General features: G+C 43.5%; 1 protein-coding gene across 2 annotated transcripts; it reads left to right on the top strand.

Annotated features, from left to right (window-relative positions):
- The first annotated feature begins 1,163 nt into the window (after nucleotides 1–1,163).
- Nucleotides 1,164–13,192, top strand: LOC115200110 (cdc42 effector protein 1). 2 transcript variants are annotated; one of them, XM_029762862.1, is made up of 3 exons: nucleotides 1,164–1,286; nucleotides 8,622–11,373; nucleotides 12,400–13,192. In XM_029762862.1, exons 2-3 carry the CDS (start codon nucleotides 10,920–10,922, stop codon nucleotides 13,041–13,043), a joined length of 1,098 nt encoding a protein of 365 aa, XP_029618722.1. In that variant the 5' UTR covers nucleotides 1,164–1,286; nucleotides 8,622–10,919; the 3' UTR covers nucleotides 13,044–13,192. The 2 variants fall into 2 exon arrangements, with proteins under 2 accessions (XP_029618722.1, XP_029618712.1); XM_029762852.1 differs by lacking the exon at nucleotides 1,164–1,286 and adding an exon at nucleotides 4,181–4,441.
- The last annotated feature ends 2,707 nt before the right edge of the window (nucleotides 13,193–15,899 follow it).

Genomic DNA, 15,899 nt, shown 5'->3' with positions numbered 1-15,899 from the left:
AACAAGCACGCACACACATTCCCACACCCAAAAGCCGCCTGCGGAGCTTAAAAATATTTTATCCCCTAAGTGGTCACAAAGGAGCCATCAGTCCTTTTCAACTCCTCTCTCATTCCCACTGTGTAAACAGTGTGTGTGTGTCTGTGTGTGTGAGTGCGATTGTGAACTGTGGAGATCACACTCCATTAGTACCCAGCCACTGTAGGCTACTCTGAGGCAGATCTAATGGGCCACAACATCACACAGAGTGTATGAAGAAATCAATAGATGTATGGATAAATGACTAAACAAGGAGTCCAAGAGAATAGCACTTCCTAAAACAGGAAAAGGAAGGAATAGATAGAAATGCAAAAGGAATGCATGGACATGCAGACCAAGACCCTTTATTCTGTATCATTTGACTGATCTATGTATCCATTTACCATCTGTTACTACTGTATGTGTTATGCATTATTAAACTTGACTGACCCTTGACTGACTTCAGTTGCTTCTGTAAGTGGTTGATTGGATTCTGGCTTGCTGACTGGTTTATGGGTGAAGTGGGTCAAGTGGGAGCACCGATATCATCATGAGGGATCAAGACCTGAAGACCATGGGGACAGAAACTTCACAGCCACCAAAAACTACACAGAATCAGTTAGACCTCACTCTGTGACAGTCAAGCCTACACTCAAAACTTTAAAACAATAGTGCTGTATGTGCCAATGCCTCAACCAGCATACAGGGCATCCCATAAAAACGGTCCTACAAGTTTGCCAGAATTTGCCACTATACAAAGATATCCTGGGTGATTCTGAACATCCCAACGATGTGGATATTGTTTGTTCTCATCCTCAGATCATCGGTTCATATTTTACTTCAACTTTGCACCGAGGCTTCTGGGGTTCGTGGATGTGCCTGTGGTTTCACTGACGCCCACTTCAGGAAGGCCTGGCAGCTGGAGAACTGAACAAATAGAGACTAATGGCAGGAGAGGCTTTCATAGTTGCCTGGGAAATAAGTGATCAGTGGAGAAATCCATTTCCCATGAAGGGGAATGTGCCGGAACCTCAGAAGCCAATAGGGAGGGAGGGAGAGAGGGAGGGAGAGGAGGAGGAGTGGGTGTAAAGGATGGATTTGTGGGGCTGATGAGGTCAGACAGACTTCTGTAAATGTATGAGGACTACCAGGTCCGGTTGACAACAGCTGCAGAACCTCAGTATGTCTAATTCTGAATGAGAGCATGGAGGGGAGAGCATGGAGGGGAGAGCATGGAGGAGAGAGCATGAGAAAAGGTGATTAAAAAGGTGAGGATTAGAGAGTTGAGAGGGTACAAAAAGAGAGGAGAGCGATGGAAAATGGCAAATAGTGTGTGAGGAATTAATTCTATGTATGAGAAAGTGTGAGAGGGAGAAAGAGTAAAATGTAATCTTGCCTTCCTTTAGGTCCAGGGTCCAAAACTGTCATGCTCTTTTTTGTTGAAGAACCGGCATACTCAGCCCAAGACTGTTTTCCTTGGGATAGAGTGGAGTGGGCAATTGTGAGGGAGAAAAAATAAGGAAAAGAGGGAGAGAGGGAGGGAGGGAGGGAGCTGACTGAGAGAGGGTTGTATGAGCAAGGGAAATCAAGGTTCCAAACTATGCCTCATTGTTCTGGTCTCAGAGTGTCTTTGGTGTCTGACATCCTTACACCCCCTCTTCTTTCTGCCTTCTAACTTCAGCCCAGTGGTATGTGGTTTTGTGTTTTGGGGACAGACATGAAATCCAGCACATTGACCCCCAGATACTCCAGAGCTGCCTGCCTTCCTGCTGATTGCCTGCTGGTTTGAGAAACAGCCAACAGCCCAGGTCACCAGGGCTCAAGGAGTTTTACAAGATTAGCCCAATCACTAACCACTTTGGAATTTGGAAACTATTTGCTGGCACATCATGGCTTTGTCGATTCTTGGGCATTCCTGACGAGGCTGTATCCTTTTGGAGTGTCCAACAGTCCATTCACCCATTCACCCACCCCCTTAACCCCCTCCATCTAACTCCCTGTTCCAAGCTCTTGCTGGCTGGGATGGATGGCAATACTATGTAGACTTCAAGACCTACAATCTAGGGAAAAAAGGGTTCCAAAATAGCTCTTCGGCTGTCCCCATAGGAGAACCCTTTTTGGTTCCAGGAAGAACCCTTTTTGGTTCCATGTAGAACCCTTTTGGATTACACGTAGAAACCTCTGTGTAAAGGGTTCTACATGGAACCCAAAAGTGTTCTACCTGGAACCAAAAGGGTTCTACCTGGAACCGAAAGGGTTCTTCAAAGGATTCTCGTATGGGGACAGTCAAATAACCATTTTAGGTTCTAGATAGCACCTTTTTTCAAGAGTGTACAAATAATTAGTGGCACGTTTTTGTATTGGCCTAAAAAATATCCTAACATCAGGAACTAAAATAAAGAGGACGTATCAACTGAATTGAAAGCCAGAGTTGATTAACAACCACATTGTATTTGTTAATGAGAAAAGAACATACAATTAATTTATGCATCATAAAAGTGTTTGCTGCTGCAACAGTATAGTCGTGGCCAAAAGTTTTGAGAATGACACAAATATTAATTTCCACAAAGTTTGCTGCTTCAGTGTCTTTAGATATTTTTGTCAGATGTTACTATGGAATACTGAAGTATAATTACAAGCATTTCATAAGTGTCAAAGGCTTTTATTGACGATTACATGAAGTTGATGGAAGAGTCAATATTTGCAGTGTAGACCCTTCTTTTTCAAGACCTCTGCAATCTGCCCTGGCATGCTGTCAATTAACTTCTGGGCCACATCCTGACTGATGGCAGCCCATTCTTGCATAATCAATGCTTGGAGTTTGTCAGAATTTGTGGGTTTTTGTTTGTCCACCCGCCTCTTGAGGATAGACCACAAATTCTCAATGGGATTAAGGTCTGGGGAGTTTCCTGGCCATGGACCCAAAATATCAATGTTTTGTCCACTTAGTTATCACTTTTGCCTTATGGCAAGGTGCTCCATCATGCTGGAAAAGGCATTGTTCGTCACCAAACTGTTCCTGGATGGTTGGGAGAAGTTGCTCTCGGAGGATGTGTTGGTACCATTCTTTATTCATGGATGTGTTCTTAGGCAAAATTGTGAGTGAGCCCACTCCCTTGGCTGAGAAGCAACCCCACACATGAATGGTCTCAGGATGCTTTACTGTTGGCATGACACAGGACTGATGCTAGCGCTCACCTTGTCTTCCCCGGACAAGCTTTTTTCCGGATGCCCCAAACAATCGGAAAGGGGATTCATCAGAGAAAATGACTTTACCCCAGTCCTCAGCAGTCCAATCCCTGTACCTTTTGCAGAATATCAGTCTGTCCCTAATGTTTTTCCTGGAGAGAAGTGGCTTCTTTGCTGCCCTTTTTGACACCAGGCAATCCTCCAAAAGTCTTCGCCTCACTGTGCGTGCAGATGCACTCACACCTGTCTGCTGCCATTCCTGAGCAAGCTCTGTACTGGTGGTGCCCCGATCCCGCAGCTGAATCAACTTTAGGAGACGGTCCTGGCGCTTGCTGGACTTTCTTGGGTGCCCTGAAGCCTTCTTCACATCAATTGAACTGCTCTCCTTGAAGTTCTTGATGATCCGATAAATGGTTGATTTAGGTGCAATCCTACTGGCAGCAATATCCTTGCCTGTGAAGCCTTTTTGTGCAAAGCAATGATGACGGCACGTGTTTCCTTGCAGGTTACCATGGTTGACAGAGGAAGAACAATGATTTCAAGCACCACCCTCCTTTTGAAGCTTCCAGTCTGTTATTCAAACTCAATCGGCATGACAAAGTGATCTCCAGCCTTGTCCTCGTCAACACTCACACCTGTGTTAACAAGAGAATCACTGACATGATGTCAGCTGGTACTTTTGTGGTAGGGCTGAAATGCAGTGGAAATGTTTTTTGGGGATTCAGTGAATTTTGGGGATTCAGGGACTTTGCAATTAATTGCAATTTATCTGATCACTCTTCATAACATTCTGGAGTATATGCAAATTGTCATCATACAAACTGAGGCAGCAGACTTTGTGAAAATTAATATTTGTGTCATTCTCAAAACTTTTGTCCACGACTGTACAGCGATTAGTGTGCATAAATGTTACAAGACTTCCAAGTCCTCACACCATTTTTTTCTTACGGTGAACGTTTGTTGAAGGCGTCATTCAAATCCTGATTTGACAACTGTTTTGTCGCTCACGTTCCTGCGGCGCAGCCCTGTATCCCCTTCCCATCTTCCAGCGAAACAATTTCTAAGCAGCATCGCAACACCTCTGTAAAGCACATTATGGACTTTACTGGAAACATTTTAATACATCGAAACATATCAAAGAAGACAAGGGTGGCACACATTGAAAATACAATTTCTATGTACCTTTTCCCTTCATAGCTTATGGAGCGAAAGCGAACTTTCAGTGGATTTTATGGTAAGTTTACATCGGAAAAAAATATTACATAGTCTATACTTCGTATGGAAATTACTTTATTCACATATCTTTATCCTAATTGCTGATACATTATTATTGTAGGCTAATGCATAAATAAACAGTAAAGTAAAGACAAATTGAAACAATTAGTTTTCAATTTACAGTTGCTAATGGTGGGGGCAATATATCACGTTGATCAGTCCCTTAAATTTTGTATCAAATCTGTAATGTTGTATAGTAATTTTCTACATCGAGACGAGGTAGACTGTCGGATATTCTAGACAGGAGTTGGGATCGGTTGTGTGCCTGGAGCGCATAATTGTGCGTAGAGAGAGAGAGAGCTGACAGTGGCGCATAGCTGGGGACAGTGGGACCAGTGCACAAGGTGACAGTGAATGTTCTCAGTCCAGTTACAAAAATCTCATTAGAAATTCACATTGTTACTGTGTTTCAGTGATTATAATTTCAAGTAGGCTACAGGAAGGTAGGCTAATTATTTTGGAGAGTCTGAGACCATCATCTCTTATGCATGAATGTTTTATTGTGAGTGTCTGTGTGCGCGTTCGTGAGTGCGCTCGTGCGCGCGGTTGTGTCACCAACAAGGACATGTGTGTGTTTGTTTTTTTGATATTTTCTTTCTCTAATCCCATTTCTGGCCCCTTACATACTTACATTCTCAACATCCCTAGGTGCATACTGTAGAATGAACCTAAAACCAGACCACTTATCTTGGCTGCATGTACATTGTTTATGAAACTGTAGATCAGGGTTAACTTACAAAATGAGGTCAGAGTTGATTAACATTGATTAATTTCTTCTGAATGCGTGCACCCCTACATCAGGAAATGACTACCCATTGCCAGTATTCAGCATGATGTGTAAATAGAACAAGAGTAACCAAAATCCTAATTCATTGTCCTGTAACGCTTTGAATATGTAATTCTAAATCAATGCTCTCTCATATAAATTCTAGGGGTTAATTATTTCACAAACAGGTGTCTTAAAACCTCTGCGGCTTTCAATTGGACCCCAAGAAACCCAGTACTTCGAAACAGTGAAATCAATTGGCCACTGCTGGTGTGTCATGGCACAACTGTACTGAGATCCTGCCAGCATCACAGGCCAGTGAATAGTGAAGCTTACCTCACACAATCACTCTGCTAGTAACTGATCTGAGAGCAGCAAGAAGGGAGCAGCAGCAAAACACTTATCATAAGAGGCTCCCTTATTGCGACATTTCTGATGGTATTTCTGTAAATGGCCTCTACTGATGTTTGCTATGTGGAAGTTTAGAGAGCAAACACTCTCTGGTCTGGTGGTCTAACATGCTATTGAAATGGAATAGGGATGTATTTACACTCCACTGTCATTCTGACTTATTGCCCTTCTGTTGTGTTAACATAGTAAGTATGGTCAAGAAGACACTGGTTAATGATGAGAGAGAGTGCTGGGAAATGAACATCTTTGGAGATTTATTTGAGCATTAGGCAATGCAATGTTGAAATGTTGCAAGGTACTGCATCAAGGGAATTATGGGGAGGGAGGACTATGTGTACACACACACACACACACACACACACACACACACACACACACACATACACATACACATACACATACACATACACATACACATACACATACACACACACACACACACACACACACACACACACACACACACACACACACACACACACAGTCACCACACCACTAGGGGACCTGGCAGACTTTCTATAGCCACGTCGCAAAAGTAGATCCTCGTAAACTAAGTGACAGTATTTGGAGTCATGCGTCTTAACCCACAGCCTGGTGATGCAATGCTCTAAAGCAGGGATCATCAACTAGATTCTGCTGTGGGCCGATTTTTTTCTTGAGCAGATGTATATTTTTAGACTAAAACAAAATAATTTCAAACATTGCTTACATTTGTATATGATCACGTGTCTCTTTATAATGCGTGGGAATACAGATTTCCACAATTAAAATCACTTGGAGTTGATTTCCTCCTTTTTTATGTCCAACAATTATTATTTTTCATAAATCTTGGAGGGCAAATTAAACCAACCACGCCCGCGGGCCACAAGTTGGGGTACCCTGCTCTAAAGGGACCAGGACTCTCCAGTGGAAGCATCCTCAGAGCTGACCCACTGTGGCAGAACCATCCCAGTGCAGAGCTCAGTTCTGCAATTTGCGGGCTTTGTGGTACCAGCTGTTCCTCTGAAGACTTAAACCCATTTACTGGGCAAGCAGGAGGACACAGAGAGGGGAAAGAAGAAAAGAAAGAAAGAAAGAATGAAAGAGAGAGGCAAGGAAAGTGTGATGAGAGAGCAAAAAGAGTATAGGGAGACAGAGAATGAAAAATTGACAAGAAAGGGAGATTAAAAGTGTTTCCATTCAGAGCTTTAGGTCCTTTATTTGACGGCCATAATGAAGCGCGTCCGGCTGTCTTCCCCTCACCCACTGCTCCCATTAGAGTTTCAGATCGCCGTCCCTCCCTCCCTCCCTCCCTCCCTCCCTCCCTCCCTCCCTCCCTCCCTCCCTCCCTCCATAGTTTAAATACAATCAGACAGGCTGCCCTCGCCAGCCTTGCAGCATAACTCATCTTGTTTACGGATGTGCGCCGGTACAATTAAATAATAAATATAATGTTTAGCAGAGCCATGCATCTCCCTGTGCGTCTTTAACCAGTCCATGTACTATATAAAGAGCCTGCGGTGGATTCCTGGTCTGCAGTATAGGGTTTATGAGCACAGAGGCATCTAAAAGCTCACAGAAAGTTGTGGAATTACTGATAAAGAGAGAGAGAGATGGGACCGTGTAAAATATCAGGGTAGGGGAAGGAGGGAGCCATTTAGTGTGCGATTAGGGGAGCTTGCAGAGGTGCTATAAGAGACAGAGACACCCACTGTGAACGATAGGAGTGGCAACTAGCCAGGGACAGGCATCCCTTACAACAGATTGGTTTTGACACAACAGGCAACCAGCCAGCAGCGACCGTCCCTCCTCCCTGCCACTCGCACGCTACCGTCACAGACGACTAATCAGCCTCTTAATTGAATTGCAGCAAATCGTTCATGAGAAGACGGAACAGTACAGGCGCCATCGACAAACATCCTCAGTCCTCCTTCCCCCTTTCCTTCCCCCACTATCCTAAGCCTGAGTAGCAGCAGCCTCAGGTGCCTCTACTCTAACCCCTGTACTCCAAATGAGACACCACGTCACACTGACAGGCCATGACACTAATCCTCAGAGACGCTGTGGAGCAGTCAGCCAAAGCCACATGGGGCTAAGTTAGGTGTTCACTTCCTCAGCATTTAGGACAAACATGACAGACTAGAGTAGACCTACATAAACATGGCTACAGTCCTGAAGTGCCTTAAATACAGTTAGTGGTGTAAAATTAGATGTACATTGTAACTCTAGAATACAGAATTATGTTAATTCTGCATTCTTCCTAGGGTGTCAGTTTTGTTAAGAGGGTTTGAGACAAACCTGCCAATTAAACAATTAAGATTCTGTAAAGCAGAACAAGATTCAGCCGCGGACTGATTTTGTTCTTGAGCGGATGGTCAGGGGGCCGGAACATAATTACAAATCATTTTTAGACTGCAAATTGACCGCAAGAAGCCTAAAAATATATAATGTTTGACCAAAACATAATCACATTACATTTTTATTAAATCACACATCTCTCTATTGTACATGGGAATACTTTGGAACAGATTTCCAAAATCACTTGGAGCTAATTTTCTGGTGTTTTTACAGTCTTTTATGCTTTTATTTTTGCTCAGAAAACAGGAGGACAAATAAAATCACCTGATCTGCGGACCGGAAGTTGGGGAGACCTGCTGTAAAGACCTCTGAGAGAACTGGTCTTGTTGAAATGTATATATTGCATTTGGAGTCTGGCAATGACATACAAGGCTCTCTAAAATGTGTTGTGGTGCTCTCTTATTTTGGAAAACAACTCACATACCAACAAAAAAAATACATTTTATGACCTGTTGGCCGTTAGAAGGGACTCATGAGCCAAAACTGGGTGAAAAGAAGCATTCCCAAAATAAGTCAATCTAGATGTTCAGCAACCGGACACATTTATGTGACCCCATTTATGTGACCCCATTTATGTGTCCTATTAATGGTTGCCTTTTCTCTAACTCTGTAACTCTCTGTGAAGTCTTCTCCAGGCAGCCCTGACATGGTCTCATTGAAGAAAGAGAGAGGAGCCACTTACCTGTATCTCAAAACACTATCTGGATTGTGGGAGGCAGAGAACGAGAGGAGAGGGAGGAATGAAGAGAGGGATTAGAAACTAATCCAGGACACGGCCAATCCCAGAGGAGCTCCTTTTCTTCCAAGACGCAGACAAAACAGTCGCACGGATTACTGCACTTTAGTGTATTGCCTTTTTTTTTATAAAGCATTATCCCTTTTGTATGGTGTTTCATTGCCCCTAAATGCCTGGTGTCCCGGGACTGTGGTAAATTTGCTGAACTCTACAACAAAGGATAAAAGAAGACAACAGTCCCGGTGAGAGGGGAGCGAAGTGACAGGATGTCCCATGGACTGTGTGGTGCCACACGCAGATAAAGCGCTTTAGTGGAGACGACATGTGTGAACGGACCCCCTGCTCTTTCTGCTGGGTCTCAGAGGGACTGAAAGCTGACCACCCCTGTGGACGGTACATTCAAGATAAAGCTTCTATGAGGGAATACTAAAACGACTGAGTGACTAGTGAGTTACAGGTTGGAGATATTTTAGTTTTTGATTACAGGGGACTATAAGGTGAGGTTGCTTTCAAAGCAGGATTACAAATTAGTTTCTGGAAACACTTACTGTATCTGAAGGGAAGAAGGACTTGATTGAGGAGACTTGCGGCAGCCTAGAAACCTCCATCATTAACTGGAAGGATCTGAGTTGTCAGTTAAGTGATTAAGTATCAAGTGTGTGTTTTGGTATTTGAGTGCAGTGTGTTCATGTGTGTAGGTGCATTAGAGAAGATTATTAGCTGACAATCAAAGGTGTCAGCCTATTGAGTCAATCCTCAATAAGCCATATCTAAAGTGACCTGGTTGGTGAGAGTTGTTGTCTTGGTGTTGTCTTGGTGTTGAAGCCTGTAGTGGTGAGAAGAGAAAGCACTGGGTGAGAGTGAAGTGGTAATAAAGGGTGTTTTAAAGCTGACATAATCCCAATACAGTTCCTTAACAAGTTATTTATAATCTCCAACAAGTTTATTGGACAGAGCACACAGGGCCAAGCAGCTTAAACATAACCACTTTCAGATGTATAACACAGCCTAACTCCTATCTACTGTACTGTGCCAAGTTGCAAAGGAATTTTAACTAGGTTTACAGAAAACATACATATTTCTTCTCATTTTAGGAGGATCTCGTAAACCTCTGGCTAGCTGATTAGTGTCTAGACGGGTGGGATGTTGGTTAACTGTTTGTTAACAAGACCTTGGATGGTTTTCACAGAAAGGGGTCTCTAGGTAACACTGCTGGCTGTCCAGCCTTGACAGAAGACATTGGTGCTCATTTTAAAGGAGATAGGTATAGACTTCAGTTTGGACTGATCCTAAAAAGAGAAGAACAAGAATATTATTTTTGTAAAGCCTCATTGCTTAACTTTGAGAGGGAAGTTTAAGGACCTGTATATTTTTGTTGCTGAAGGGAAAGGTGCATTTAAATGACCTAATTATAGAAATTGTTGTGCACGTCTAAGATTGATTTAGCTCTAGAAACGTTCACAGGTATGAGCTTGCCAACAGAGAGAGCATGGTAGTTATATTGTTAGTGTTCACAAGCAGAAACACAAGTTCAAAATAACAGTCAGGCACCACTTCAATGTATTTTGTCTGACAAAATATGAGCATCTCTTAGTATTCTCTCACTCTTTCACTGCACAAATACTGGATGAGTTATCTTTAACTGTCAGTATATATTTGGAGCCGCAAGTGGATATATTTTCTGAATTGACATTCAAAATCCCACCGTCTGGGAAAAGACCAGTGGATCCCAAGCTCAGACCACATAGGCTGTGGTTATTCCAGAATCCCTGGGATGTGTCATTCCTCCTCTTTTTATTCCTCATGACTAAAAGCTGCTGGGAAGGAGGACAGGATTTCTTTGAGGCTGGAGTCATTCTAAAGCACAGAATTGATCCTGAGAGAGAAAGCTTTGAATGTTGACTGACTCCATAGATAACCATCATTCAACTGAAAACTTCAGTGGGACTTCCTACAGCCAAACTGCAGGCTTACGCTCGATGAATAGCTGGCACTTGCTGCCGTGTGGAGAATGTATTCCACACACTTTCTCAGCACATACTTTGAGTTTTTCTTTTTTTTAAAGATCCAGAAAGTTGTTTAAGTGTCTTTTAACACTCATTTTACATTGGAAAAGTTGACTGATTTCTTACTGGACTTTTAATCCCCCTGATTAATTATATTTAAAGGGTAGTCATCTCTGCTACCATGAGTCTGGGAAAACTGCCAGGGATTAAAGGCCTAGCGTCGGGCTCTCAGGGGAAAAGGCGCTTTAAGAGCGAACTCTCCGTGGACATGATCAGCCCACCGCTCCCAGATTTTCGTCACACCATGCACGTGGGCCGCGGCGGCGATGTGTTCGGAGACACCTCCTTCCTTAGCAACCATGGGGGCAAAGGGGAACCAGCGAGCCCCGATTCACCCACCAGCAGCACGAAGACCACCCGCTTCTTCTCCCGCACCCTGAGGCATGTACGCAGGTCCCCTGTGCCCCGTGCCAGGATCGGTTCCCGTGACCTTTCACCCCCACCGCCTCCTGTCTCACCCATCATCAAGAACGCCATCTCACTGCCCCAGCTGAACATTGACATGCCCAACGGCTACCAGAGGGTGCTGTTCCCCAGCTCAGTGAGCTCCCCAGATACCTCCCTCTACAGCTACGGTAAGAACATCTGTAATGGGGAAAAGGACATATTGCACACACACACACATGCACACGCATGCGCACACACACAGGTTGCAATTTCCTCTTCTCAAACCACCAAACAGTCAACAAACAGATAATTGTTTTCTGAGTCACCTGCGTACAATTACGCCTATAAACACAAACAAACATAGCTGGGGAGAGAAAGATACCAACAGGGCATTTCCTGTCATCTTTTGTGTTTGTGTGCTGCTTGACTGCACCGCATAAACCCAACACTCATCATCTCCCTTTTAAATCACTGCTGGTACAGCGAAACTGCGTGTGTGTGTGTGTGTGTGTGTGTGTGTGTGTGTGTTCAGGGGTAGGGGTTTAGTTACCCAACTCAGATGGAATGTACCCAAATAAAGAGCACCAACAGAGGGCACAGAGAGCTAGATGACCTGGGGGATTAACAGGTTAACTCACACTATATCACCTCTTACTGTGATGTACATGTTCATTTGTATATTCTGGTCATTTCTTTAGCTCTTCTTTCTTTCCTCTCCTGTCCCATTTTCCTCTCATTCCTTTTCTACTCTCCACGTCATTAACTTTTTTAACTTTAAGTTCCTTTCTCTTTCCCACTCTGTTATCCTCTTTATATGCCTTTCTGGGTCCTTCTCTCACCTCTCTTTCAGTAGTGGCTGAGAACTGTCCACTAGGCATTAAACCAAGCCCCCCCCTATACCCCACCCAGGGAGCATTCAGAACCAGTGAAGTCATGGCACCGTGGAATGTGTGTGTGGGTTGGGCTGGTGCTCTGAAACGACTAAACACCTTGCTTGTTTTATACTGTCACCCTCTGGCCAATGAGGCAAACTGCAAGGCTCCCTGACATTATTTTCAATGCACTTCTTTGAAAGTTGGTTTCTCTGTCGAATGAAAGTAATTGGATATTATACTGTAGATGCATTAATAGAATCAACAATGGCCTTTTTCAAGGCATGAACTGTTCTAAAAATGTATTGCATTTTAATATGTTTGTCTCCTTCCTGTCTGCAGGTCTGCAGTCTGGTTTCGTAACACTACCCCGCCACTCCCGCCTTGATAAACAGCTGCAGGATGGCACTGGACTGTTCGCTCAGGACTATCACTGTGGCTCGCTCCCAGACAACGACGGCTTCGCGCTAACGCGCTCCGACTCCTTCACCTCGTTCACAGTGGACCTTGGCCCCTCTCTCATGAGTGAGGTTCTGGGCATGATTGACAGCCCCAGTTGCCTCAGTATGCCCAATCACAGCTGGGAGTTGGGGGAAGAGGAGGAAGAGGAGGAGCAGAGCTCTGTGTTTGAGCTGGCTGTGCAGAGCCCCATGCTAAGCTCATCAAACCCTTCCATGTCAAGCACTCCGCTCAAAGTGAATGTGAACAACAGGGGGCGCTCTTGCAGCTCAGAGTGGCCAGAGGGAGAGGAGGAGGATGAGAGGTCTCTTAAGATGCCAGACGCATCTATGCGGTCTCCTACACAGGTAGAACCAGTTATGGAAGCTGAGAGGTTCCAGAGGGCAGCTGATGTGCTGGCGCGTCACTACGGGGGAGGCTCCTTCTCCAGGAGTCATCGCAGCGATTCTGCCTCCTCCTCCTCCTCCCCCCTCAGCCAGCCTAAAGCCCCTTACGCCTTCCCTGAGGAAGAGGAGATCAAAGTCTGAAACATTTACCAAATGTCTATCATTGTGAGGAGAAGAACCCTTTTGATCATTAGACTACTTACTGGGTGACCTTGGTTCTGAATCCTTGCACTCAACACCTTCAGAGGGATCCATGTTTTTCAATAAACCTTTTACATGAATGATTTGAATTGAAAAGCTCCTCCTCATAATGATAAGAGCTCTCGTCTACCATCTAACAACTGGATCAATACTGTCTCTTGTTCAGTTTTAGAGAAGCTTGTATAGAGTTTCTTAGACATGATCTGACAGCAACATTGAACAGGGTATACAGTGGGGAGAACAAGTATTTGATACACTGCCGATTTTGCAGGTTTTCCTACTTACAAAGCATGTAGAGGTCTGTCATTTTTATCATAGGTACACTTCAACTGTGAGAGACGGAATCTAAAAAAAATCCAGAAAATCACATTGAATGATTTTTAAGTAAGTAATTTGCATTGTATTGCATGACATAAGTATTTGATACATCAGAAAAGCAGAACTTAATATTTGGTACAGAAACCTTTGTTTGCAATTACAGAGATCATACGTTTCCTGTAGTTCTTGACCAGGTTTGCACACACTGCAGCAGGGATTTTGGCCCACTCCTCCATACAGACCTTCTCCAGATCCTTCAGGTTTCGGGGCTGTCGCTGGGCAATATGGACTTTCAGCTCCCTCCAAAGATTTTCTATTGGGTTCAGGTCTGGAGACTCGCTAGGCCACTCCAGGACCTTGAGATGCTTCTTACGGAGCCACTCCTTAGTTGCCCTGGCTGTGTGTTTCGGGTCGTTGTCATGCTGGAAGACCCAGCCACGACCCATCTTCAATGCTCTTACTGAGGGAAGGATCTCGCGATACATGGCCCCATCCATCCTCCCCTCAATACGGTGCAGTCGTCCTGTCCCCTTTGCAGAAAAGCATCCCCAAAGAATGATATTTCCACCTCCATGCTTCACGGTTGGGATGGTGTTCTTGGGGTTGTACTCATCCTTCTTCTTCCTCCAAACACGGCGAGTGGAGTTTAGACCAAAAAGCTCTATTTTTGTCTCATCAGACCACATCCATGACGGCGTAGTGTTACTAATGGTTTTCTTTGAGACTGTGGTCCCAGCTCTCTTCAGGTCATTGACCAGGTCCTGCCGTGTAGTTCTGGCCTGATCCCTCACCTTCCTCATGATCATTGATGCCCCACGAGGTGAGATCTTGCATGGAGCCCCAGACCGAGGGTGATTGACCGTCATCTTAAACTTCTTCCATTTTCTAATAATTGCGCCAACAGTTGTTGCCTTCTCACCAAGCTGCTTGCCTATTGTCCTGTAGCCCATCCCAGCCTTGTACAGGTCTACAATTGTATCTCTGATGTCCTTACACAGCTCTCTGGTCTTGGCCATTGTGGAGAGGTTGGAGTCTGTTTGATTGAGTGTGTGGACAGGTGTCTTTTATACAGGTAACGAGTTCAAACAGGTGCAGTTAATACAGGTAATGAATGAGTGGAGAACAGGAGGGCTTCTTAAAGAAAAACTAACAGGTCTGTGAGAGCCGGAATTCTTACTGGTTGGTAGGTGATCAAATACTTATGTCATGCAATAAAATGCAAATGAATTACTTAAAAATCATACAATGTGATTTTCTGGATTCCGTCTCTCACAGTTGAATTGTACCTATGGTAAAAATTACAGACCTCTACATGCTTGTAAGTAGGAAAACCTGCAAAATCGGCAGTGTATCAAATACTTGTTCTCCCCACTGTATATAAAAAACAACCTTTAAAACATGACAGGTTTCATTATATCTTCATAAGAAATATACCTTATACTAAGCAGATTCCATTAAACTGTCATTCAATTCTGGGATGGAACTATCTTTTGATATCGTGCAACTCTGTGCTATAGCAGCTGCAGTACAACAGTCACACTAGACGCTGTACAACAACCAGAAAGGATCCAAGGTTGTGTCTGTTAAAACCACTCATAGTGGTCATTCACAGACATGCCACATGGATGTAAGGAACATAATACCTTTTATTTTTAGAAGACAAAGGTAGGATTTCCAGCCTAATGGCACACTCCTTCTGTGGAAAGGACTGAAAAGGGAGATAAAACATGACTATCTGCAAAACGATTTGTAACAGTATGTGGATACTAAAGGGACAATACATTTTGTTTTGTTTGATTTAGTTTCTATCCACCAGACCTAAATTGACATATCTTCAGTGAGAAAATCATCTCAGTTAGACCTAACACAAAGCCAGTTTCAGAAATGATCATTTCCTGAGAAAAGTTTGATAGGAATAAAGCTTTTCTCACTAATATCTGGAATAATATCTGAGATTGCACTGCATGCTAAAGTTGAAATGAAGGGCGTGCCCTGTAAAATGTATAAAACTCATTTGGGATACACAGCCCTATAATCGTTTAAACCTATAGCTGCCTTACAGTGATAGTTATTGTCAAGTACTTTTTCCAAGTATGTTTGTTCACGGTGTTATGTTCATACATGTGACTATAATTTCTTTTTAAATAACAAGGAAACAAATGCATTGTCATACATGAAGGTAATCAAATGAAGTTGAATATTAGCTATGTTCATAAGACTACAGGCACTCTAATTAAAATGACCAGTACAGACTTGTATGTGATGTCACATATGAATACAGTATGTATACGGAACAAAATACGATTGTATAATTTTATCCATTTACCAGTAGCTGTCATAGCAGTCATATTCTTAACAATAAATACCGTTTTTTAATAAACATTGGTTCTGTCCTTTTTGACACATTGAGTGGATAAAGAAAATATACAGAAACAAGCAACAGTGATTTTCAACCAGGAATGGATATTCACTATAGAC

Source organism: Salmo trutta, chromosome 1 (genome assembly GCF_901001165.1).
Source record: "Salmo trutta chromosome 1, fSalTru1.1, whole genome shotgun sequence".
In the NCBI taxonomy this organism is placed as follows: Eukaryota; Metazoa; Chordata; class Actinopteri; order Salmoniformes; family Salmonidae; genus Salmo; species Salmo trutta.
The sequence above is the reverse complement of the archived record's forward strand: the minus strand, read 5'-3'. Positions and strand labels throughout refer to the sequence as shown.

Bases quoted from the DNA above. Each gene is read 5' to 3' on its own strand.
- LOC115200110 (XM_029762862.1), top strand. From the start codon at position 10,920: ATGAGTCTGGGAAAACTGCCAGGGATTAAAGGCCTAGCGTCGGGCTCT. The intron at 11,374-12,399 runs GTAAGAACATCT...TCCTGTCTGCAG, and splicing joins TACCTCCCTCTACAGCTACG to GTCTGCAGTCTGGTTTCGTA.